The sequence below is a fragment of the Schistocerca serialis genome, chromosome 3 (assembly GCF_023864345.2).
Source record: "Schistocerca serialis cubense isolate TAMUIC-IGC-003099 chromosome 3, iqSchSeri2.2, whole genome shotgun sequence".
Lineage (NCBI taxonomy): Eukaryota > Metazoa > Arthropoda > Insecta > Orthoptera > Acrididae > Schistocerca > Schistocerca serialis.
Window position 1 is genome coordinate 762,626,063 of NC_064640.1, and position 27,425 is coordinate 762,653,487.

At 44.6% G+C, this 27,425-nt stretch overlaps 2 protein-coding genes across 2 annotated transcripts in view; both read right to left on the reverse strand.

Annotated features, from left to right (window-relative positions):
- Positions 1–6,382, reverse strand: part of LOC126471204 (KICSTOR complex protein SZT2-like) — a 525,225-nt gene extending 518,843 nt beyond the window's left edge. Inside the window, exons 1-2 of the mRNA XM_050099318.1 lie at positions 6,363–6,382; positions 6,036–6,207 (exon numbers count right to left, since the gene is read on the reverse strand). Coding sequence (XP_049955275.1) covers positions 6,036–6,207; positions 6,363–6,382 — 192 coding nt within the window. The remainder of the gene's footprint in view (positions 1–6,035; positions 6,208–6,362) is intronic.
- Positions 6,383–7,460: 1,078 nt separating this feature from the next.
- LOC126471205 (KICSTOR complex protein SZT2-like) overlaps positions 7,461–27,425 on the reverse strand; it is a 199,769-nt gene continuing 179,804 nt past the window's right edge. The window contains exon 19 of the mRNA XM_050099319.1: positions 7,461–7,548. Coding sequence (XP_049955276.1) covers positions 7,461–7,548 — 88 coding nt within the window. The remainder of the gene's footprint in view (positions 7,549–27,425) is intronic.

Below are 27,425 nucleotides of genomic sequence, written 5' to 3' on the forward strand. Positions count from 1 at the left end.
ACGGAATAATACAAATTCCGTATTGTTCATCTTCGAATGTAGCAGAATTTCAATGTACTACGAAAATCCGACTGGCAAGACTGTTTGGGATGTTTGTCAATATGACCAACTCTACGTTCTGAACTTTTTCCTACTTGTGAGGAGAGATGGTTGCTAATAGGAACCTGATGAAATTTGAATCACATGCAGTATTCTCTTCATCATAAGAGTAATACGAATATAAACATTTTGCCATGTATTCTTTCGTGTTTCCTGCTATCTCATTTAAATCCTGTCTGCCTAATAAACTACGACTGCCTAATAAACTACGAAACTAGAGACAACAGCAAACGCGGAAGAATATACGTATCGTGTCATGTTTATATTCGTATTATTCTTATGCCTAATAGTGATACAGTCAGAAATGAAGCACGGCAACTGACTAGATTTTTAAATCTAAGACGACTCTAATTTCTGTGCAGAATTTGACGTACTAAAGAAGCGGCCGCAAAGATTTTCAAACGGAGAAAAATTTTCGCCTAACTCTCGTTGAGAACATGTTCTATCATACGCAGTCTATTATTTGGTTCTTGTTGATCATTCTCAAAGAAAACAGCAGTGTAAGTAACAACAAATAGCAGTCTCTTGCCATTGTTTCGCTAATGAGACGATTCCTCTCTCTTGTTTTTTAATTGTAAGCGGCGGTAGCGCGCACAAAAGCAAGCCATGCCGCGAGAGGCGACACGCCGTAAACACGCACTGTCAGAATGCGACAAACAAAGTATGACACAGCATTGTAATGCATTTTCAGCTTAGAGTGACGTCAACACCTATAACAAAGAAAACGGCACTTATCAGATCATAGCAAAATAAGCAATCGATCCAAACCAGACGAAGCACGTGAAAAAGGAAGGGTACCCGTATAAATACGGACGGAGCGCCTGACGCATAGCAATGGCTACCTGGTAAAGCTTAACTGCTAAGCTTACGACTCGAACCAAACTACTGTAGCTGTATCGTCATTCATTATACCCAAATTGTGTCCCATATTAGAATGGACCAACTTTGTTTCGATTTGGAGGTGCGGCCTAAAACTTTTCTCTCCCCTCGAATTTCGAGTCTCAGATTTCAGGTGCGGCTTAGATTCGGGAATTTTTTTTTCCATTATTTCGAGTCTCATTTTTCAGGTGCGGCTTAGATTCGAGTGCGGCTTAGATTCGAGTAAATACGGTACTTCTCTGGCTCACAGATGTGTGGCTTCCACTACCTCTTGCCTATATGGAACTTTGATGTATTGTGGTCCACATGAATATTTTTCCAACAACTGTTTCTGTTAGATTCATGGGCTAATTATGTTTAATAGACATTATGGGCTGAAGTGAGAGTGAGAAAGCTAGAGTTTTGGTGATATTAATGAAACTTTGAAAATAATACTGTTAGTGAGTCATACCTATTAAGCAAGTAATATCTTACATCCTGCAACCCACTAAAATTTTAAATGGGTAGAATTCCCTAACAGGAAAGTAAATTTTTGCCATTCACTTCATTTCTGGATACTCGTGAGATAACTACTCAGTTTTTTATAATGCTACTTTCTTATCTTCTCATTTTTTATAATTCTTATTTTTCTTATAGTTAAAATTGCTGGTCCCACCCATGTTTTATCAGGGACAGATCTGGAGATCTTGCTGGCCACTGGAGTACCTTAACATCACACAGACAGTTCATAGATACATGTGTAATGTATGGATGAGTATTGTCTGTTGAAAAATTGGACCATAATACTGTAGTATGAGAGACTACACATGAGGATGCAGGTTGTCCATGACAACCCATTGTGCCTTGAGGGCTTCCTCAATCACTAGCAGCCATGAGCTGAAGTCGTTCTTGATGACTCCTCACACCATAAAAATACTGTCTCACATGAGTATGTGGCACCTCTGTGTACTTCACAGTGATCACTTGATATCTGATGATGTTCATGCCCCTCATATACACTACCAGGTCTGATAACAACACTAAATATGAACAAGCACTAATCCACTTTGGTAGCCTTTCTACTCATCAGAGAATCATTTAAACAACAGGTAGTGGTGTGTATGTGCACAAAATTATATTGACATCAGACCATGTCTTATATGGGTATCACTTTCTTGTCAGGCAGTGTATTTTTTCAGTGTTTCTGCAAGGTAGCTTCCCACAGCCAACCCATCAATATAAAAAAAGCAGCTTCAGGAGATCCTTATTACAACAGTGTGCACTTTTCATACAATAATGTATATTGTTTACATTTGTATGTGATAAACAGCCACAAATAAAATGATAGATATCTAGTTATTTGTGGGGATATTTTTCTGTAAGAGGTGAAAGTAACAAAAGTACACAGTGTGATATTTGTGGTCAAACATTATGTTTCAGAACAAGTCTGAGTAGCCTGATATAACATCTGCAGAGAAGGCTTCTATCAACCAATTTATCATTTCAAAAGTATTACCACTCTCACTTAAGAGGAAACACCAAGAGAATGTTATATTTTTAAATATGATCTCTTATTTGTTGAAGAAAGAATGAATACTTCATTTAGGCTCCTAAATAAATCTCACGCAAATCAAACCCAAAAATCATTTCCATAACCAAAATTAATGCTTAGAAAACATTGCTACATAATACATTGCCTATAAGGAACCCATTAAATGATTAAGAGATTTCTAGGATCTGTTACGCTTAATTAACAGTCTAACCCATGTATCTAACTTACTGTGCAAGACCCAATGTAAAAAGTTTAAAATTGTTTTGTCCACTATTTTATTTATATTGCACACATGATATTTGCAGCTGTTAGTAACACTATGAAGCCCACCTGGTTAGCCGTGTGGTCTAATGCACTGCTTTCTGGATGAGATGGCCCGGCAGAGTAGCGTTGAGGTCTGGTGTGCCGGACAGTCTGTGGATGGTTATTAAGGTGGTTTTCCATCTGCCTTAGCAAATGCGGGCTGGTTCCCCTTATTCCGCCTCAGTTACACAATGTCGGCAATTGCTGCGCAAACACTCTCTCCACGTACGCGTACACCATAATTACTCTACCATGCAAACGTTGGGGTTAGACTCTTCTGGTGTGAGAAGTTCCCGGGGTGGTGGTGGTGGTGGTGGTGGTGGGGGTGGGGGTGGGGGTGGTCCACTGAGGGCCAAACCACACAATAACCCTGGGTTCGGTGTGGGGTGGCGGTGGGGTGAGTGGACTGCTGTAGCCTGTTGTGGGGTTGTGAGCCACTGAGGGCTATGGCAGGGACAAAGTCTCTCCATTGTTTCTAGATCTCCAGTTCCATACAATACAAAAAAACGCTATGAATCAATCACAAATCTAGCTGCATAAATATATTTCCGTCTGTGACCAATTTCAGCCATTGAGCCATATGTAAGTTTCCAGAGTGTACTGTTGTTTATTCTGAGACACTTTCTGTAATTTTTATTTATTTATTTATTTTTAATTCAGGCAAAGTACTTGCATAACATTTGAGAATGGCTTAATGGCTGAAAGTGATCATGGTGAAAAACACATGTATGCAACTACAGCACCGATTTTATTCAAATTTAGTATGATCACTCATGGCTACTGTCCATATAATCATTTCTACATTTGTTGCATTTGCACCCATAACTTTTGAAATTCTTATTTACCTCTAACGTTTGTATTCTACGACTATCAGTGTAAAGCTGCCTAATGGTTTGTTAGTGCCTAAAATACTTCTTATTTTTACTTCTTTTGTCCATAGGCCTTTGAACCATAAACATTTCTCATCAACATCTCATCTAAATTACTATTTACATACAGCTCTGGGGCAATCTCTGTAATCATTGCTGCATAACATATGTCTTTTCCTCTTTTGAGCACATAAATACATTTGGGATTTTAATTCTACCCTCCATTGTGCCATTCCAGTTCTGTCTTAAAACAATTACTTATGTCCTGCCTAAAACTCCAAATATTCTCTTCTTCTAGTGATGAATTTCCTATATATTTCTCTTTCTTAATTCAATCTCAGTAGAGGGTTATTTATATTCTATGCTTTAATGTACAGTGGTTCTGTCTGAAGATTTCTAGTTTCCTAATTGTATTTTGCAGTTTAGATAATTTCATTGAACCCTCTGCCAAGCACTTTGTTGTGAATAGCAGAGTAACCACGTAGATGTAGCATCTATTCATCTAGTCTAACTTAAATAAGATGTTAAAAAATTGTACGCTTGGTGTTTCACAGCTTGTGAAAAGATGTCTTACTGTACACTAGGAGCTGCTTGTGAAAATATTTAATTGCCAGATCAGTATTCAGGCATACGGCCCTTCATCCACGGCATCTGACACAGAGGACAATGTTATCTGTAGTAGATGCACCTGATGAGTGAATACTGACATGGCAATTAAGTACTTTTACATACATTGTGTACAGTAAGATGTATTTTAACAAATCATTGAAGATGTGTGCACTTTACTTTCTTATTCATAACTTATTATATGAAACTGTTGACAAATTTCAAAACAGAGTGAAATACACTCCTGGAAATGGAAAAAAGAACACATTGACACCGGTGTGTCAGACCCACCATACTTGCTCCGGACACTGCGAGAGGGCTGTACAAGCAATGATCACACGCACGGCACAGCGGACACACCAGGAAACGTGGTGTTGGCCGTCGAATGGCGCTAGCTGCGCAGCATTTGTGCACCGCCGCTGTCAGTGTCAGCCAGTTTGCCGTGGCATACGGAGCTCCATCGCAGTCTTTAACACTGGTAGCATGCCGCGACAGCGTGGACGTGAACCGTATGTGCAGTTGACGGACTTTGAGCGAGGGCGTATAGTGGGCATGCTGGAGGCCGGGTGGACGTACCGCCGAATTGCTCAACACGTGGGGAGTGAGGTCTCCACAGTACATCGATGTTGTCGCCAGTGGTCGGCGGAAGGTGCACGTGCCCGTCGACCTGGGACCGGACCGCAGCGACGCACGGATGCACGCCAAGACCGTAGGATCCTACGCAGTGCCGTAGGGGACCGCACCGCCACTTCCCAGCAAATTAGGGACACTGTTGCTCCTGGGGTATCGGCGAGGACCATTCGCAACCGTCTCCATGAAGCTGGGCTATGGTCCCGCACACCGTTAGGCCGTCTTCCGCTCACGCCCCAACATCGTGCAGCCCGCCTCCAGTGGTGTCGCGACAGGCGTGAATGGAGGGACAAATGGAGACGTGTCGTCTTCAGCGATGAGAGTCGCTTCTGCCTTGGTGCCAATGATGGTCGTATGCGTGTTTGGCGCCGTGCAGGTGAGCGCCACAATCAGGACTGCATACGACCGAGGCACACAGGGCCAACACCCGGCATCATGGTGTGGGGTGCGATCTCCTACACTGGCCGTACATCACTGGTGATCGTTGAGGGGACACTGACTAGTGCACGGTACATCCAAACCGTCATCGAACCCATCGTTCTACCATTCCTAGACCGGCAAGGGAACTTGCTGTTCCAACAGGACAATGCACGTCCGCATGTATCCCGTGCCACCCAACGTGCTCTAGAAGGTGTAAGTCAACTACCCTGGCCAGCAAGATCTCCGGATCTGTCCCCCATTGAGCATGTTTGGGACTGGATGAAGCGTCGTCTCACGCGGTCTGCACGTCCAGCACGAACGCTGGTCCAACTGAGGCGCCAGGTGGAAATGGCATGGCAAGCCGTTCCACAGGACTACATCCAGCATCTCTACGATCGTCTCCATGGGAGAATAGCAGCCTGCATTGCTGCGAAAGGTGGATGTACACTGTACTAGTGCCGACATTGTGCATGCTCTGTTGCCTGTGTCTATGTGCCTGTGGTTCTGTCAGTGTGATCATGTGATGTATCTGACCCCAGGAATGTGTCAATAAAGTTTACCCTTCCTGGGACAATGAATTCACGGTGTTCTTATTTCAATTTCCAGGAGTGTATATAGGATATCACAATATAAAGGTCTGAAAACAAGGAAAAATTTCAGTTAATGAATTGCTTAGTAAAATGGAAGCATTTACTTACCGCATCTGCCAATTTGTGATAGGGGAGATTATTCATGTAAGACCTTTCTGGTGGGCTGTTAATAACAATGCCATGCTGTGGCTCTATCCAGCACTCTGCAATTATCTGCAGCTCTCCTTCTGTATCAGCATCAGCATCTGTTATAATTTCTTCTGTGCCCTCTTCAGAATTACTGGAAACATAGATTCCATGTAATAGCTTATTTTTGTTAGTGACACACAAAAAATTAAAACTGGCACTTGTCATACACAGTGTTCAGTGATATGCCACACTTGTTTTTGTATTTGATGTGTAATGTTAGCAATAATGCTTTAATGTGCCTTTTACTGTATTACAAATACAAGCATCTTGTATCTGAGACTAAATGAGTCACTGTCCAGGTTTCTAAGGGAAGGATTGACCCCACAGCAATTCATTTCTTTGTATAAATCTGGACACAAAAAAACATGGCTACAATATTGGAAAGTCCTGGATAGAATACAAACAAAGAAAGGAGTAAAGATAAGTGCTCACCGTAGAACTGAGGCTTTGAGAAGTCAACAAGCAAATAAACTACACTGAAAACATTGCTAAACTTTTGGACAATGTCCTTCCTACTAGCTAACAGACTAAAAAAAACAACAACCTCCCCCCCCCCCCCCAAACACACACACACACACACACACACACACACACACACACATACATACAGAGAGAGAGAGAGAGAGAGAGAGAGAGAGAGAGAGAGAGAGAGAGAGAGAGAGAGATAGCTACACTGTCCCAGCACATGAGTCTGACAGGGTTTAGGGGTTGTGTCGGGTGGAGAGAGAAAGAGGGAGCAATAAAGGGAAGGGAGGGTGATGATGATCGAGGGAGAGTCAGTATGGGAATGAAATGGAACTGTGGCACTGGTCAGCTTTACCTTGTGGAAGGGCAGCTTATTCGATAGAACATATATCAAGAAGGAAATCAGCCATAGCCTAGCTTAATCACCAGCCCAGTTCATATAGTATATGGCCATTCAAATGCAAATCATTAAATAACTAGTGATAATTCAGCAGCAGCTACCTGGATTGTGCAAAATGCCAGTTGTTCATAAGATGACAAGCATGTTTGAACACTTACGACTCCTGGAGCAAGTTTAAGCGGAATCCCACAGTAAGTGTGTGAGAAAGAGGGGGGATAATGTGCGTGCATTATGAAATCAACGTAAATTGGAATTGGGCATGGGAGCTAAGATGACAGACATTTTCATAGTCTACACTTTTCACGATTGAAGATTTGGTGCAAGAAGGAGGCACCTCCACTTTTTCCAGTTTGTGGCAACTTAAAAAATAAATAAATAAATAAAAAATTGGTTTTCACTGAAACCAAAAAATAGTCAGCTTTTTGTTAGGTTATGGGGTATCTAATACTACTGACCATAATACACAAAAATGCATGCACTCAGGTACATGCAATGGAGTTTTGAATTTTGGAGCTGCCTCTGTTTTGCTCCAAAGGCAATGAAAAACTCTTTGTAGGACCATTTCCTCTGTAATTAACCATATTTCAGATTAAAGAACATTTATTAATAAAGACAGTACAACATTACTGGCATAATACATCAATATGTACAGTTCTTCTTCAGTCTTTTAGCTCCCCCTCAGTCTCCTAATGATCGCTTGAAGCATCTGATGTTAACTGGTCATAAAATCACAATTTGTTTTGCCCAACATACTTTCTGGCCAGCTCTTTGACATCTTTAAACTTTCGGTCTTTAAACAGGAGGAGACAATCATAAGCTTGACGAAGGTGGTCCATTGTTATGAGATTCGCAGATCTTTGGTTGCAAATATGCACATTATCGAAGACAGTCATCCCTGCAGTTACAATCCATTGAATAATCCCTTTACTGGTGTATGGCTGTTCATAGAGGAATATTTTGTACTTAGTTATTAAATATTTTCTTCTTTTGTTGTTCGATAATGATCCGTATAGGTTCTTTAAACAAAAGTTCAACTTGTCAACAAAGTTGAAAATAAATCGCTGGTCCACTTCAGTGACATGAAATTTGGGACTGGGTCTTCTGATAATTCGAGCATAGTCCTCTGGAAGAAAAACTCTTTCCATCTTCCTCAAAAACTTTTCTATATTACCGAACACTCTGTTGTAAGGCATAAAGCTGTGGCCCAGTTCTGGGAATCGATGAACAATCTTTGTAAAGCAGCCACTCTAGTGTTGAGGATCAGTGGACAAAGTTCAAAACCGTCGTGCATAATGCGTTAGATGAGTATATGCCAAGCAAGATCGTAAGAGATGGAAAAGAGCCACCGTGGTACAACAACCGAGTTAGAAAACTGCTGCGGAAGCAAAGGGAACTTCACAGCAAACATAAACATAGCCAAAGCCTTGCAGACAAACAATAATTACATGAAGCGAAACGTAGTGTGAAGAGGGCTATGCGAGAGGCGTTCAATGAATTCGAAAGTAAAGTCCTATGTACTGACTTGGCAGAAAATCCTAAGAAATTTTGGTCTTATGTCAAAGCGGTAGGTGGGTCAAAGCAAAATGTCCAGACACTCTGTGACCAAAATGGTACTGAAACAGAGGATGACAGACTAAAGGCCGAAATACTAAATGTCTTTTTCCAAAGTTGTTTCAAAGAGGAAGATTGCACTGTAGTTCCTTCTCTAGATTGTCGCACAGATGACAAAATGGTAGATATCGAAATAGACGACAGAGGGATAGAGAAACAATTAAAATCACTCAAAAGAGGAAAGGCCCCTGGAGCTGATGGGATACCAGTTCAATTTTACACAGAGTACGCGAAGGAGCTTGCCCCCCTTCTTGCAGCGGTGTACCGTAGGTCTCTAGAAGAGCGTAGCGTTCCAAAGGATTGGAAAAGGGCACAGGTCATCCCCGTTTTCAAGAAGGGACGTCGAGCAGATGTGCAGAACTATAGACCTATATCTCTAACGTCGATCAGTTGTAGAATTTTGGAACACGTATTGTGTTCGAGTATAATGACTTTTCTGGAGACAAGAAATCTACTCTGTAGGAATCAGCATGGGTTTCGAAAAAGACGGTCATGTGAAACGCAGCTCGCGCTATTCGTCCACGAGACTCAGAGGGCCATAGACACGGGTTCACAGGTAGATGCCGTGTTTCTTGACTTCCGCAAGGCATTCGATACAGTTCCCCACAGTCGTTTAATGAACAAAGTAAGAGCATATGGACTATCAGACCAATTGTGTGATTGGATTGAGGAGTTCCTAGATAACAGGACGCAGCATGTCATTCTCAATGGAGAGAAGTCTTCCGAAGTAAGAGTGATTTCAGGTGTGCCGCAGGGGAGTGTCATAGGACCGTTGCTATTCACAATATACATAAATGACCTTGTGGATGACATCGAAAGTTCACTGAGGCTTTTTGCGGATGATGCTGTGGTGTATCGAGAGGTTGTAACAATGGAAAATTGTACTGAAATGCAGGAGAATCTGCAGCGAATTGACCCATGGTGCAGGGAATGGCAATTGAATCTCAATGTAGACAAGTGTAATGTGCTGCGAATACACAGAAAGATAGATCCTTTATCATTTAGCTACAAAATAGCAGGTCAGCAACTGGAAGCAGTTAATACCATAAATTATCTGAGAGTACGCATTAGGAGTGATTTAAAATGGAATGATCATATAATGTTGATCGTCGGTAAAGCAGATGCCAGACTGAGATTCATTGGAAGAATCCTAAGGAAATGCAATCCGAAAACAAAGGAAGTAGGTTACAGTACGCTTGTTCGCCCACTGCTTGAATACTGCTCAGCAGTGTGGGATCCGTACCAGATAGGGTTGATAGAAGATATAGAGAAGATCCAACGGAGAGCAGCGCGCTTCGTTACAGGATCATTTAGTAATCGCGAAAGCATTACGAAGATGATAGATAAACTCCAGTGGAAGACTCTGCAGGAGAGATGCTCAGTAGCTCGGTACGGGCTTTTGTCAAAGTTTCGAGAACATACCTTCACCGAAGAGTCAAGCAGTATATTGCTCCCTCCTACGTATATCTCACGAAGGGACCATGAGGATAAAATCAGAGAGATTAGAGCCCACACAGAGGCATACCGACAATCCTTCTTTCCACAAACAATACGAGACTGGAATAGAAGGGAGAACCGATAGAGGTACTCAAGGTACCGTCCGCCACACACCATCAGGTGGCTTGCGGAGTATGGATGTAGATGTAGATGCAAGTGCCATCTTGTCTTTAATATCTTGATGAAATGAATTTGCCTGACTCTGATGAAGCAGCTTGGCATCCTGGATCTCCTTATGTCTCTCATCTGAGATAGAAGGGGCACTGAGTTCCTTTTGTATGTTGTCACACTTTTGACACACGTCCAATCTTGGGTGCCCGAATCTGATGTTGTTGTGTGCCTTGAAGCATCGAAAGTAAAAAACATATTCTACTGTAGATTTAGAGTGCTTCTCCATTTACAAATGATGCATTTCTTTGACAGTGAGATCTTGTCAAATGTAATGCGATTCTCACCTAGGAAAACTGTCAATGTGACAATGAACCTTTTGCACAGTTTCATCTGAAATTTTCTTGCTGTCCCCTACCATCTGGTTTTGGTGTGATAGCACCATCAAAAGAAAGTTGCTTTGCAATGTTTTCCACTCACTTTCTGGACACACCATGCAGTGACGCAAATGCTTTTTTACAGACTTTTGCATTACTCTCACCGATTCGAACAGTGTAAACATTTGCAAACGCCTTGGGCTTTCCTGTTCCACTTTTAGGCCTATTTCTTTTAACAGGTAAACCTTTAATGCAACCAGCCAACTACACATCTTAGGTATGCTTAGTCGTTAGGCCATTAAAGGAATTAATAATATGATGTCTTGCTTCAATGTTGAATTCAGTAAAACACTTGTATTTGCAACTGCAATCATTGTCTGTAGTCCAGCGAGGCTCCCCCCCCCCCCCCTCACCCACACACACACACACACACACACACACACACACACACACACACACACACACACACACACACACACGATTACTCTTGTACTGCTTTCCATCAACCTTCCGTTGTTTTCTTATGTTCGATTCCCATTGCTCCTTGTGTGATCCTTTTTTCCTCTCCAATAGTTCAACAACTGCGTGTCTGTTTCTGGAATCTTCTTCTGAATCAGTAAGTGTCTCATCTTCTCCCGGCTCATAGTTTTCTGAAGAGTCACAATTAAACAGTCGCTCTTCTTCTGATTCACTCATACTGACAGTAATCGTGAAATCAAAAGACGATGAAGTCAGAAATCAGAGCGTATACCTGATAATAAATAGCCCTCACAGAGAACGTGCAACATTTACATCGGTCTGCTGAACACTACGTAAGGTAACCTCCTTCCTACTATCTTTTGGGAGAAGAACGAGGCAGCTCCCAGAGCTGCCTCCGTTTTCACACAAACTCTGAGTACAGGCAGCTCCATCTGTTGGATTTCTCTGGAACCAGCAGGTGGAGCTGCCTCCTCCTTCCACCAAACAAAGCGGCTCTTTTTTTATGTTCAATTCAATAGAGGCAAAAAGTGGAGCTGCCTCTTTCTTGCACCAAACCTATCAGTCCCTTGTTCCAAATAAAACAATGCCACAAGGGTGAGAATAAAACAAACAGTGCTGACAACACAAAACAGAGAGAAAGGAAAAACCAGAAGAATGATGGAAGGGGAACAAACACTTGAATGGACAAAAGGGGGGAAGAAAACCACAGAAACGCAAGAAACAGGTAGAAGAGATTAAAATGACAAAACAGATTACCATGAGAATAAAAAGGAGAAGCCAGCCCCCCTGCAACACATTAAAACCTCCACCCTAAAAGCACTAGGGTGGAGGACACAGAGGGACAAAGGACATGCACTAAAATGTAGATAAAATTATAAAACCCACCCTCATGAATAAAACGTAAAACGAAATCAGCCAATGAGGCATTGTCAGATAAAATTAGCAGCAACGAGTCCTGCAACCGAAGATTTTGTCACAGAACAGTCAAAGTGGGACAGTGCACCAGAATGTGGGCCAGTGTCAACCGGGCGCCGCACCGAAACTGAGGTGGGTCTTTACAGTGCAGGAGATAGCCATGGGTCACCCAAGCGTGACCAATGCGGAGCCAGCAGAGAACCACAGAGTCCTAGAGAGAGGCCTGCATGAAGGACTACCACACATTCATACTCTCCTTAACAGCACACAGTTTGTTGTGCGTACTGAGGTTATGCCATTTCGTCTCCCAAAGCCGAAAAACCTGGTGGTGTAAAAATGAACGCAGGTCAATTATTGGAGTGCCGATCTCCACAAGCAGTTTCCGTGTAGCCTATTTGGCCAGCCTGTCAGCAAGTTCGTTGCCTGGGATTCCAACATGTTCTGGGGTCCACACAAACACCACTGAATGACCGGACCGTTCCAGGGCATAGATGAACTCCTGGATGGTCACTACCAAAGAATGATGAGGGTAGCACTGGTCGATAGCTTGTAGGCTACCCAAGGAGTCAATACACAGAAGAAACGACTCCCAGGGCATGAACGGATGTGCTCAAGAGCACGAGATATAGCCACCGGCTCTGCAGTGAAAACACTGCAGCCATTAGGCAAGGAATGCTGTTCAATATGTCTTCCATGGACATATACGAATCTGACGTGACCATCAGCCATCAAGCCGTTGGTGTAAACCACTTCATGGCCTCGGTACATGTCAAGAATCGAGAGGAAGTGAGCACAGGGAGCCGCGGGGTGAACTGAGTTCTTTGGGCCATGTGAAAGGTCCAGGCGAAGCCGCAGCCTACGTGTACACCATGGGGGTGTACACGAATGGACCTCGAGTATAGGTGGTAAAGGCAAAGACTCCAGTTCAGATAGAAGGGATCGGACACGTACTTCAATTGTAAACCCTGACCTGGGCCGCCGATGAGGGAGATGAACTGCTGTGGGTGGGAAAAGGTGACGGTAATTCGGATACGCAAGAGAACTATGAACGTGTGAAACGTAACTGGCGAGCAGTTGCGCATGCCTGACCTGCAATATGGAAGGACTCCAGCCTCTGCCATGACGCTGGTCACTGGACTCGTCCTAAAAGCTCCCGTCGCTAGTCGAACACCACTATGGTGCACTGGGTCGAATAAACTCAATGCTGAGGGTGCCGCCAAACCATAAACCAGACTCCCATAGTCAAGGTGAGATTGAACAAGCACTCTGTAGAGCTGCAGCAATGCAGAGTGATCTGCACCCCAGTTGCTGTTGCTCAGGAAGCGGAGGGCATTGAGGTGCTGCCAGCACTTCTGCTTAAGCTGGCGAATGTGAGGAAGCCAAGTCAATCGGGCATTGAAAACCAGTCCTAAAACTCAATATGTCTCCACTACAGTGAGGTAAAGTTCAAAGTTCTGGTTCTGGATGAACGGTACGAGACCAACAGAAGTGCATAACACATGACTTTGCGGCCAAAAACTGGAAACCGAGGGCTAGAACCCATGACTGCGACTTGTGGATGGCTCCCTACAGGCGTCGTTCAGTAACACCAGTACTGGTGGAGCAGTACGAAATGCTAAAGTCGTCTACATAGAGAGAGGGTGAGACAGCCGGCCCTACAGCTGCTGATAGACCATTAATGGCCACTTAAAATAGAGATACACTTAATACAGAGAACTGCAGGACCCCATTCTCCTCAATATGGGGGGGGGGGGGGGGGGGGGGAACTATGGGAGGCACCAACTTGGAAATGGAAAGTACAAAGCAACATGTAATTCTGGATAAAAATCGGGAACGGGCCTCGGAGACCCCACTCGTATAATGTGGCAAGGATTTGATGTTACCAGGTGGTGTCATACACTTTTCGTAAATCAAAAAAGATAGTAACAAGGTGTTGGCATCTGGAAAAGGCTGTTTGGATGACAGATTCGAGGGACACAAGATTATCAGTAGTAGAGTGACCCAGGCGGAAACTGCCCTGGCACGGAGCCAGTAAGCCACGTGACTCCAGCACCCAACCCAACCGCCGACACATCATACTTTCCAGCAGCTTACAAAGAACATTGGTGAGGCTGATGGGCCAATAGCTATCCACATCAAGCGGATTTTTGCCAGGTTTCAGCACTGGTATGATGGTGCTCCCCTGCCAGTGTGATGGAAAGAGCCATCACATCAAATCCGGCTGAAGATCATGAGGAGATATCGCTTGTAGTCAGACAAGAGATGTTTAATGATCTGACTGTGGATCCGATCTGACCCAGGAGCTGTGTCGGGGCAATGTGCAAGTGCACTGAGGAGCTCCCACTCTGTAAATGGGGCGTTATAGGATTCACTGTAGTGTGTAGTGAACAGTAAAACTTTCTCTTCCATCCACCGTTTGAGAGTGAGAAAGGCTGGGGAGTAATTCTCCAACGCAGAGACGCTAGCATAGTGCTCGGCAATCATGTTTGCATCGGTAGATAACATGCGATTTACGTTAACACCAGGAACACCTGTTGGGATCTGGTGCCCAAAAATGCATTTGATCTTTGCCCAGACTTGGGAAGGTGACATATGGCACCCAATAGTCAAGGTGTATCTCTCCCAACACTCCTGTTTCCGTCTTTGATAAGCCGGTGCACATGGGCACAGACCCATTTAAGGGCTATGAGGTGCTCTAGGAAAGGGTGCCGAGAATGTCGCTGTAGAGCTCGCCAATGTTCCTTAATTGCCTCAGCGACTTCTGGCGACCACCAAGGGACAGTCTTTCGCTGGGGGCACCCTGAAGAATGAGGGATCGCATTTTTCGCAGCAGAAATGATTGTTGTAGTTACCTGCTCAACCACCACATAGATGTTACCATGTGGGGAAGATTCAACGGTGACAGCAGAGGTGAAAGCATCCCAGTCTGCCTTGTTTAAAGCACACCTAGGCAAGTGACCGTGAGCCTGACATCAGGGCAGTGACAGGAAGATGGGGAAGTGGTCACTACCACACAGGTCATCATGTGCTCTCCAGTGGATAGATGGGAGAAGACCAGGACTGCAAACCAAGAGATCAATGGCCGAATGTGTGCCATGTGCCACACTGAAATGTGGTGGAGCATCTGTATTTAACAGGCAGAGGTCGAGTTGTGACAGTAAATTTTCAAAATCTATGCCTCAGCCAGTAAGCACAGTGCCACGACAAGGGGTTATGAATGTTAAAATCTCCCAAAAGTAGGAAAGGTTTAGGGAGTTGATCAGTCAGTGCAGCCAATGCATTCAGGGTTACTGCACCATCTGGAGTAAGATATACGTTGCAGTCAGTTATTTCCTGTGTTGTCCTTATCCTGACAGCCAAAGCTTCAAAAGGTGTTTGAAGGGCACTGGTTCACTACATACTGAGTTCAGGACATAAACACAAACTCCATCTGGCACTCCCTTATAGTCACTACGGTTCTTGTAATATCCCCTATAGCCATGGAGGGCAAGGGTCTGCATTTCCAGGAACCAGGTTTTCTGAAGGGCAATGCAGAAAGCAGGTGTAAAGCTTTAGAACTGCCATAGCTCAGCTACGTGGTGGAAAAAACCACCGCAATTCCACTGAAGGATGATGTGTTACCATGAGGCTGGGAAGGCACGAAGTGCGCAAGGAGGCAGGTTATGCCTCAGGGTCACCTGCTGTCACCGATTGAGTATTTGTAGCCATTTCTACGGTGATGAGGCATCAGTGGGATCCAGGTCCACAGGGGATGCTAAGATCTCCACCACATCCTCAGGTGCAGAATTGATAGGGAGTGGTGGTGTAGGGGCCACCAGAGCGCCCTGTTTCTTAGCAGACTTCTTCTTAGTTTGCTTGCTCTCTCACTTCTCTTTAGGGGCTTCTGGGAAGATTTCTCCGAAGCAGTTTCAGGCACGGAGGAAGATCGTGAAGCTCTTCGTCCAGCAGCTTTTGCAGCTTTTGGCTCCTTGAGCCACTGGCGAGTGTCCACCGTGGCATTAGTGGAGACCTTGGGAGAGAGGGCCCAACGGGACCCCTTACCCATTAGAGGAGCCGGAGGAGGCTGTTGCTTCTCTGGAAGGGGGGAGGGGATGATGTCCCCTATGTTTTGGGGGTCCCTGCTCCCGAAGTAGGTGCTTTGGGAGCAACGGAGAAAGATTTTCCACCTACCACCAAGGGAATGGATGTATTCTGGTGGCCCAGAGGGCCCACTGTTCGTGGCACAGAGTGAGGAACCACTGGCACTTGGGACGGCGATGGCGACGTAGCTGCTGCATATATCGATGTGAACCGAATGGGGTGTAATCTTTCAAATTTATGTTTACCCTCTGTGTAAATCAACTGGTCCAGGGTCTTGTACTCCATGATTTTCCACTCCTTTTGGAGTACTGGGCAGTCTGGTGTGCAGGGGTAGTGGTGCTCTCCACAGTTGATGCAAGTGGGAGGAGGTGCACATGGAGTATCTGGGTGCAGGGGACATCCGCAGTCTCGACATGCGGCACTGGAAGTGCAGCGGGAAGACATGTGCCGAACTTCCAGCACTTAAAGCACTGCATAGGCGGAGGGACGTATGGTTAAATGTCACAGTGGTACACCATTATCTTGACCTTTTCAGGCGATGAATCACCCTCAAAGGCCAAGACGAAGGCACCAGTAGCAACCCTGTTGTCTTTGGGTCCCCTGTAAAAGCACCAGATGAAATGAACACCCTGCCATTCTAAATTGGCATGGAGCTCGTCGTCAGACTGCAAGAGGAGATCCCTATGCAAAATGATCCCCTGGACCATGGTTGAGGCTTTTATGGGGAGTGATGGAAACAGGAATAGCAACCAGCTTGTCACAGGCGAGTAACGCTTGGGATTGGGCTAGGGATGCTGTCTGAATCAAGACTGTGCCATTTCACATCTTGGACAGTGCTGTCACTGCTCCAAACTTATCCTCAAGCTGTTCAATGAAAAATTGTGGCTTCACAGGTAGAAAGGAGTCCCCATCAGTTCTGCTACAGACTAAAAACGGAGGCGAATATGGCTCTTTCCGTTCTGTAGCCCTATATTCCTCCCATGGTGTAGCGAGGGGAGGAAACGATTTAGGGTCATACCTGTTGGCATTGTATTCGATCTTGACCTTCTTAGAGACTGGTGGTGCTGTACAGTCACCAGCAAGAAATGACTTAATCTGCTTCATTGCGGGTCATCCACTCTGATGCCACCCACTCCGGTCAGGGGCTCTCCCCACGGGCACCACCCAGCCACAGCAAAGGCCAACTGGTACAATGGCCGTTGCCGGGTACAATGGCCGTTGCCGGGAGTCCTGATGCCCCAGAAGACGGGCATCTATTCCTTGGCATACGTGGGGAGTTTATAACTCAGGCATCAACAGTGCGATCCCTGTGTTGTCGGGGGGGGGGGGGGGGGGCTACCATCAAATGGGTACATGACGGCTCCTCCACAATGGACTGGCTATCGTGCTGGATATTGGAAGCAGAGAAATCCAATATCGTAATGTGGGCGAAAGAGGACAGGAGACAATGGAAGAAGATGACATAGCCTGGAACGTGTCCTTACCCAAATAGTTGAATCACAGATGGAGATGCAAAGCCATGACAAGAGATTCAGGAGATCAAATTTAAGGGCACTATGGATAACTCGTGCACCACTTAAGGCATCCTTCGCCATATGTCCCACACTTCTGTAGAATTTTGAAAGTGGCAGGTCAAACTATAGAATGGGACCTGAACTCATAGGGCTGAAAAGTCTGAGACTCCTTTTAGTCGCCTCTTACGACAGGCAGGAACACCTCGGACCTATTCTAACCCCCATACCCGCAGGGGGGGATACAGTGGGAGACACCCCAACCCCAACCACCCTGTCCTTGCTCCAGAAGTAAATAAAAACCTTGTAACTGTGAACAAAAAGCACTTATGCAGAGAAAACCATGAAACCATTCTACCATCCCTTAATCATCCACCAATATTAGAGGCAATAGTCCATAAGTCTATATGTAGTGTCGATGGCCAAAAGGAGGGGGCTTTCCACCAAGATATGAGCTACTGTAAGGTTCTGTAACCACAAAGTGAGCGTGTTCATTACAACAGAAAGAAGAAGAAGTAGAAGAAGAAGAAGAAGATGATGATGATGATGATGAAGAAGAAAAACAGCCATCGGTTAAGCTGGTATGGCCAATTGCGAGAGACTGTGGCACGAGACTGTGGATTCCTTAAGGGAGAAGTCAAAAGTCATTGCGTGGGGTTTATTAGATGGGGCAGTAGCCCACCAGATGTCATTCCATTTCAGAGATCCCACGTGCACCCAAAAATCCGCACCTCAGGTCAGGAAAGTGAGCGGTGAGTACATAAGTGGTCCTCTAGCCAAATGATTGGTGAGTTCATTCCCTGGGATACCCACAGGACTTAGAGCCCAGAGAAAGACAACTGAGCAGACAGCATAACGAAGGTCACGAGTAACGGAGACCAAAGTGTGGGAAGAACAGCATTGGTCAACAGCCTGGAGATTGCACATTGAGTCAGTATATATTAAAACACAGTAAAGGGAGGCCCGTTTAATAAAATGGAGGGCTCTGCTGACAGCTACCAGATCTGCCATAAACACACTATATGTTCCCGACAGCAAGTGGCATTCCATACTGGCAGGAGATGTAAAAACATAAACTGTCTCATTCATAGTTTTAGAGCATTTGGTGTAAAAGATGGTAGCACCCTGAAACTCCTAAAGAACTGGGTGTAAAAGATGCCAAATGGTCACGGAGGCGATGAAGACTTTAGGATCTCGGAAGAGATTGGACATAATCCACGGCCCGAGCACCATCCGAGGGAGAGTGCACGAGAAAACACAGGGAGCACAGTCGACGGAGAGGAGATGGAGATCTTGGCAGAGGGAAGTGAGGCGCATCCCAACTGGTAATCCCAGGCAAGGGCAGGAATCGGGACAACGACACCACTCGTACGTAAAGAGAATGGGATCCGTGGAATGATCAGAGGATTGTCGAATGGCAATCACGTTCAAGAACAAGAGCTCGTACTGCCGAATCTCAAGCACGAAAATCCCCCTTCAGCAAGGAAACTGTCAACAGGACTAGTCCGAATGGCACTAGTGGCAAGACATACATCATGGTGGTGGACTGGGGTCTAACAGTTTTAAAACTGAAGGAGCTGCTGAGCCGTAAACCTGGTACCCACAGTCCAGTGGGTACAAAACCAGAGTCCAGTAAATAAAGATAAGAGTAGCACAATCCACCAGCCAAGATATGTAGGCAAGGAAGTGGAGAGTGTTAAACTTCTACATGCAGCTAGTCTTCAGGTGACAAGTATGGGGCAACCAGGTCAGTTTTCTATCAAAAAGTTGGCCCAAGAAATGGGACTGTGCACAATGTCCAAGTGCTAGGTGCCAATGTAAAGTTCCGGGTTCAGACAAACTGTGGTATTGCAGCAGAAATGCACGACCTGCATTTTTGTAGGAGAGACTTGGAAACCACGGGAAAAAGCCCACGTAGAGGCCCGCCGGATGGCACCTTGGAGCTAGCTTTCAGCAGAGGATACCAAATGGAAACTGTATCAAGTGCAAAAACAGTAAATATATAGCACAGAGGTGACCAGCAACTCAACAGAGTTCACTAATCCATTAATGGCAATGAGGAGAAGAGTGACTCAACACAAAGCCCTGTGGAACATCATTGTCTTGGACCTGTGAGGAGCTGACTGAAGTGCCAACTCCAATCCAAAATAACCGGTGGGATAAAAACTGATGAATAAAATTGGTAGGGGGCCTCAAATGTGCCAGTCATAGAGGTTGAGTAAAATGTAAAAATGTCAAACAGTGTCTTATGCCTTATGCAGGTCAAAAAAGACTGAGACAAGGTGTTAGAATTTAGAAAAAGCCTATCAGATTGCTGTTTCCAACCTAAGTAGACGGTTGGTTGTGAATCGTCCCTCCCCGAAACCACACCGGTAGGTGGATGAAAGGCCCTGAGATTCGAAAAGCCTGCATAATCTGTGGGTAACCACCCTTTCAAGCAGCTCACAGAGTATGTCGGGCTAATCGACCCGTAACTATCTATACACATTGGGTTCTTGCCTGGTTTATGAACTGGGCCAACCACACTATCTCATCATTGTGAGGGGTAGGCAACTCGGAGCCAAAGATGGTTGGAGACCCTGAGGAGAAGTCGCCTTTGGGAAATATTCAAGTGTAGAGTCATCTGACAGTGAACTGAATCAGGGCCTAGGGCTGCGTTGTGGGATGAGGCAAGAACCTGAAGTAGTTCCCAGTCAGTAAAAGGTTCATTATAAGATTCTGCTTGGTAGGGAGTGAAACGTAATGGGATGTCTTCGATTTGTCACTTCTGTAGTAAGAAAATAGCCGGATAGTAAGAGGATGTTGATGCTGCAGCAAAGTGGGTCACAAGATGATCTGCAAGAACCACTGAATCATGACAAAGACCACTCTGTAGGACACGAATCAGAACAGCATTGAGGGCTCATAATGCTGAGAAGCTTCATTCATACCCCAGATGAGGCAGCGTACATCCCCAGGGAGGTGAATAGCTATTGCAGTACCTTTGGTCCACCACAGCAATGGTTGATGGTAGGGGGGACCTGTAGAAAGAGGAATAGCAGTTCCAGTGGTGTGGATGATAACATCTGAGATGCCTTGGACAACCATGTCAATACAATCTGACAGAGATGGCAGAGGTTACAGCAGAAACATGCACAGGCCTGTTGGCTGTCTGGCAGTGGCAAGGAAATGATACAATCAGCAGAAAGTGGTCACTGTCACAGAACTCGTCATGTAGAGATCAGTGTTGCAAAGCCACAAGATTAGGGGAAGAGATCATTAGATTGACAGCTGAATAGATGCCAGGGGTGGCACTGAAGTGGGTAGGAGAACCATCATTGAGGAAGCACAGATCATGGTCTGTGAGAAGCTGGTCAATTAAAAAGATCCTACTAGATCAAGTGGTACTTCCCACAGGGGGTGATGTGCTCTGAAGTCCCCAACAGGAGAAAATGGGGAAAGTTGTTGGATTAATGTGGTCAATTCAACATAAGTAAGTGACTTGCCTAAAGGTAGGTAAATGTTGCAAATGGTAATGCCTCCAATGACACATGAATGTGAATCCATTCACTGATGACATCTATGTGAACCAAAGTACAGACATCTCCAGATGCCCTCACGGAACCAGCACAGTTCCGGCAGAATAGCCAGCCGTGGTGACCGAGCGATTCTAGGCGCTTCAGTCCGGAACCACGTGACTGCTATGGTCGCAGGTTTGAATCCTGCCTTGGGCATGGATGTGTGTGATGTCCTGAGGTTAGTTAGGTTTAAGTAGTTCTAAGTTCTAGGGGGCTGATGACCTCAGATGTTAAGTCCCTTAGTGCTCAGAGCCATTTCAACCATTTTTGAACCGGCTGAATATACAGTAACCGCAGAGCATTGGAGGATGATGATGATGATGACTGGTTTGTGGGGCTCTCAACTGCACAGTCATCAGTGCCCGTTCAAAGTCCCAATTTTTACACAGTCCAATTTTTATAGTCCAATTTAGCCACTGTCACGAATGATGATGATGATGATGATGATGATGACAACAGAAATACCCAGTTCCCAGGCAGAGAAAATCCCCAACCCAGCTGGGAACCGAACCTGGGATCCCAGGATCCGGAGGCAGCAATGCTAGCCACTAGACCACGAGTTGTGGACACAGAGCACTGGAAAATGGTCAAAAGTGAAATGCATTTCTTAAGAGAGCAATGCAAACTGCAGAAGAAGAGGAAATAAGGTGTTGCAGTTCTGGGAGATGACAGAAGTAAGCACTATAATTCCACTGAATAACCATGTGACTGGTGGTCAGGTTAAGCGCAAAGGAGCCAGGAGGGCCAGTCAAGCTGCAGGATCACTGCCCACTGCCTGTCACCAGTGGGGATGGAACTTTATAACACAATCATCATCTCAGAATCTGACATCATGGGGGGATCTGGCACCTCCAGGGACACCGATGGACTCCTGTCCTGATCCTTATTCTTCTTTTCCTTTGTAAGCTTCGGTAGGCAAGGTCTGTTCAAGCAGCTATCTACATCGGGCATGGGGGCATATGAATAGCGAACAGTCCTTGGACCAACAGGTCGTGGCTCTTTCAAGCACTCTTTGGTGTCGGGTCTCTGGTCTGGCGGTTTCTAGCGAGAGGGATCATGAAATGGATTGAGGAGGGTGGTGGAAGATATGGTTTGGGGACGGTATAGATGGGAGGGAGGGGGATGGTCATGATTTTAGCATAACTGATCATCATATCCACAGGATGTAAGCATTCATATTTCTTCCGTGCCTCAGTACAGAACATATGGTCAATAGATTTGTATTTCTGGAACTTTCGTTCTTTCTTGAAAACTGGGCAAACTAGCAAAAATGGAAGTGCAGTTGACACGCAAAGGCGGATGTTCAGAAGGACTACCTTCATAGAGTGATCATCCACATTTGCCAATTCTGGGAACATCATGCAGTTGGATGAAATAGGCCCAACAGGTAAACATCTGAAGGATGGCTGTGAGATGTACATTTTTACGTCACACCTGTACACCTTGACCTTAACCGCCTCCTGGATGACATTCCCTTTAAAGGCTAAGATAAGGGCACTTGTATCCATTTGATTATTCTTGGGCCCTTTTTGTACACATGTAATAAAATGTACACCTTGCCTCTGGAGATTAGTCTGGAGCACCTCACCTGTTTAGAGCTACAATCTCTGTGGAAGATGATTCCCTGGGCCATCTTCAAAGTTCTGTGTGGTGCAATAGTCATAGGTATGTCAAATAGGTGATCACATGCCTGAAGAGCAGTAGATTTGGTAGGAGAGGAAGTTTCAATAAATAGCAAACCAAATCATATTTCCCCTAGAGATTCCAATTCTCCAAATTTGTCTTCAAGAGTTTCACTGCAGTAAAAGTAGCCTCATCAGTCTGACTGCAGAGCAAGTATTGGGTGAAGTATTTCGCTTCCAGGCATCTGGCTTGTTCCTCTTCCCACAGCGTAGCCAGGGAACATGGGGCAGGAGGAGGGGGGTCATATCTCTTTGCATTAGAATAAACTTTCCCATCTGAAAAGACTGCTGGGGCCTTGTGGCCACCAGTGGAAAAAAGTTTAATTCGCTTCATATGCGAATCCTCCACCATGGTACCACCCACTCTGAATAAGGAGTTTCCCTAAAGGCACCACACTGCCATGGCAACCCATTGCCTAGAGTCCCTGAGCCCAGCCATGATTGGTGCCTACTCCTAGGCTTCTGTGTGGAGCTTCCAGCTAAGGCACCAACAGCGTGATCCCTGTGTCATCAGGGGGCTACCACTACAGAGGTACACCCCCCCCCCCCCCACAAAAAACAATGTTATTATGTGGGGTTCCGGAGAATGAATGTTGGTCTTTAATGAGTCAGATATGATTGAAGTTCAGAGTGGGTTTGAAGGTGATACCTTTGGATAGGTCTGACACTTCTGTAGGGTTGAGAGTTTTGGTGCATACATTGTTTCAGGTTTAAGATCTGCATTTTGTGGACATTGGTACAAGGAAAAGGGCAGTAAGGTATGGTCTGCATGCAATGAGAGATTGACGGGTAGTGGTGTTCCAAGATGGGTATAGGATATCAATAAATTTAAGAACTTTTGGAGGTGTAGTCCAGAGGGATCTTTCTGGTGTTAAAGGAGAAGGGTTTAATTTGGTAGATATCGTGTAGGTATTTGTGGCCGCAATATATCCACATCTTGCAAAGGGAGCAGAGGTGGTTCAAGAATGCCTATAACTGCAGTGAAAGAAATCCCTAGCCCATTAAGCTGAAGATCTCAATAACCCTTTCACAGAACCTTTTCATATGGCTCAGTACAGATAGTACTGACCATACAATTTAAAATAATAAAGTATTTCCTTTAAAATGCTGTGTGTTGCTCATCAAATATAACTTTTACATGATCAACACACATTCATTTTTGTATATTAATATTGTAGGCTGGCCACCATTAAGTACTTTATGAAAGTTCATTTGTTCTGCACAAAAAATTATATAATTTTTGAATGACATTTTCATATTTCTACTTCAACTGCTCAATCCTCTAGGAAAGGTGTCACTCTCAGATTATAACTGGAACTGAGAGCTGAATGGAACCCAAAGTAGAAAGCTTCAAAGTATTTAATGAGGCATAGAATGTATATCAGAAATATGGGTTAGAAGCCACTGGAAGGGGAGGTGTTCACTGCAATCGACAAAAATATCTTATCTATCGAGGTCAAAATTGAGTTTGACTGCAAAGTTATCTGGATGTGATCAACCACCCTAGGTGAAATGAAGTTAATTAGCTCATGTTTTCAATGATTCTGCTTCAACAATTGTAGAATCATTCAAAGAGAGTCCATGCTGAGTAGTGTGGAAGTACCCTGATCATGCTATATTAGTTGGAGATGACTACCAACCAAGTATAGACTGGGACATCTACAGATTCTTTGCAGGACAGACAGTCTCATGAAGTAATCCATAACACATTTTCTGAAAACTGTCATGAGCACTAGTTCAACATCCCATACACAACAGAAATATTTTAGACCTTGTAGCTACAAACAGGTCTTGCCTTTTTAACAGTGTCAGTATAGAGACAGTGATTAGTGATCATGATGTCATTACAGCAATGGCAGTAACTAAATTTATTAAAATCATCGAGAAGGCTAAGACAGTTTTTATGCTGGAAAGAGCAGACAAGCAGTTGTTAGCATCCTACATAGACAACAAATGGACACGAACTACTTTCAGTGTGACAGACGTACAGGAATTATGGGAAAAGTTTAAACTGAGTGTAAATCACACTCTGGAAGAACGGAAAAAACCCACAGTAGTTAAATAACAAAATTCGGAAACTGATAGATTTTGGCACCCTCAGTTCAAAAAACAATGCAGAAATGTCAACAAGCAAAAGCTAGTGGAAATTCATGTGCCTACAAAAGGACTGATGCAAGAAGCATACAGCAACTTCCTCAGTCACAAGTCAGCAAAAGATCTTGCTGAGAAACTGAAAAAAATTATGATTTTACATCAAACTAAACGGATTGTAGGCAATTCAGTCAATCTTTGGACACACTGGTACGGCAGTAAAAGACAGCAAAAGGAAGAATGAAGTTTTAAATTTCACATTTCAAAAAAATCATTCATGCAGGAGGATTATACATACATCATTTGAGCAATGCACAGACTCCCATATGCAGAAAACTGAAATACATATTTATGGCATTAAGAAGAAACTGGAAGAATTGGAAACAAGTGAATTGTCAGGTCCAGAAGGAACCCCCATTCAGTTTTACGCAGAGTACTCTTCGACACTGGTCCTTTACTTAGTTTGTATTTACTGTGAATCTCTCGCCCAGTGCAAAACCCCAAGCAATTGGGAAAAAGCACAGGTGACTTGCATATACACATATCAAAAACAGTTTTCCATCACCCCAGTTCCCAGAGCTCCTGAAGATAGACGTTGACTGTGGATACTGTATCATAGACACAGTCCCTTTGACTGTTCGGAGATGCACTAAACCTGCCCAAAGATGTAAACAACCATGCATGAGCAGCGCCTATTAGACGGAGCAGGTCCGACCGCAGATCCGTTACAGTCATTCCACCAGGAAGGAGGTACACAGCTGATGTCTGTTGTTCAATCATGCCCAGATAGTCAATACCGAGGTTTGATTGTGTCCACATCGTTAAATGTGCCAAGAAGGGCTCTCAACAAGGGAAGTGTCCAGGCGTCTCAGAGTGAACCAAAGGAATGTTGTTCGGACATGGGGGAGATACAGAGAGACAGGAACTGTTGATGAAATGCCTCGATCAAGCCACCCAAGGGCTACTACTGCAGTGGATGACTGCTACTTAGAGATTATGGTTTGGAGGAACCCAGACAGCAACACCACCATGCTGAATAATGCTTTTTGTGCAGCCACAGGACACTGTGTTATGACTCAATCCATGCGCAGTAGGCTGCATGATGCACAACTTCACTCCCGACGTCCATGGCGAGGTCCACCTTTCCAACCACGACACCATGCAGCACAGTACAAATGGGCCCAACAACATGCTGAATGGACCGCTCAGGATTGGCATCGCAGTCTCTTCGCTGATGGGTGACACATGTGGCTTTAACCAGACAATCATCAGAGACGTGTTTGGAGGCAGCCTGGTCAGGCAGAACACCTTAGACACACTGTCCAGCGAGTGCAGCAAGGTGGAGGTTTCCTGCTGTTTTGAGGTGACATTACGTGAGGCTGATGTACGCCGCTGGTGGTCATGGAAGGCACTGCAAAGGCTGTACAATACGTGAATGCCATCCTCCGACCAATAGTGCAACCATATCAGCAGCATATTGGTGAGGCATTCATCTTCATGGATGATAATTCACGCAACCCATTGTGCATATCTTGTGAATGACTTCCTTCAGGATAACGATATCGCTCGACTAGAGTGGCCAGCATGTTCTCCAAACATGAACCCTATTAAACATGCCTGAGATAGATTGAAAAGGCCAGTTTATGGACGATGTGACCTACCAACCACTCTGAGACATCTATGCTGAATCGCTGTTGAGGAGTGCGACAATCTGGACCAACAGTGCCTTGATGAACTTGTAGATAGTATGCCACGACGAATACAGGCATGCATCAATGCAAGAGGATGTGCTACTGGGTATTAGATGTACCAATGTGTACAGCAATCTGGACCACCACCTCCGAAGGTCTCGCTGTATGGTGGTACAACATGCAATGTGTGGTTTTCAAGTGCAATATAAAGGGCGGAAATGATGTTTACAATTGATCTCTATACCAATTTTCTGTACATGTTCTGGAACTTTCGGAACCGAGGTGATGCAAAACTTTTTTTTATGTTTGTGTAAGAAGGATAAAGGAACAGACCTGCAAAATTACGGACTAATATCCTTAATGTTGGTTTTTTGTAGAATTTCTGAACATACTCTGAGATCAAGTACAATAAATTTTGTGCAGACAGAAAAGCTCCTGTCCACAAATCAGCAATGATTTAGAAAGCATCACTCACAAAAAACTTGGGTTGGCCATTTCTCAAGCGATTTTCTGCAAACCATGGATGAAGGGGATTCAGTTTTCCTACAGGTCGAGGAAGCACTGCAGATTGTAACAGAGGTCCGAACATACAGAACAGGTTCTCAGATATGTGACTTGAAGACATCTTAAATTATAGAACCCAGTGTGTTATACTGGACAGCTATGTTCATCAGAGACAACTGTAATGTCAGGAGCGCCCCAGGGAAGCACAGAAGGACCACTCTTGCTCTCTATATACATAATGGTCTGATAGATAGGTTGAGCAGCAATCTGTGACTGTCTGCTGATGGCACAAGAGTGTACAGAAAAGTGTCTTTGTTGTTTGACTGTAGCTGGATGCACG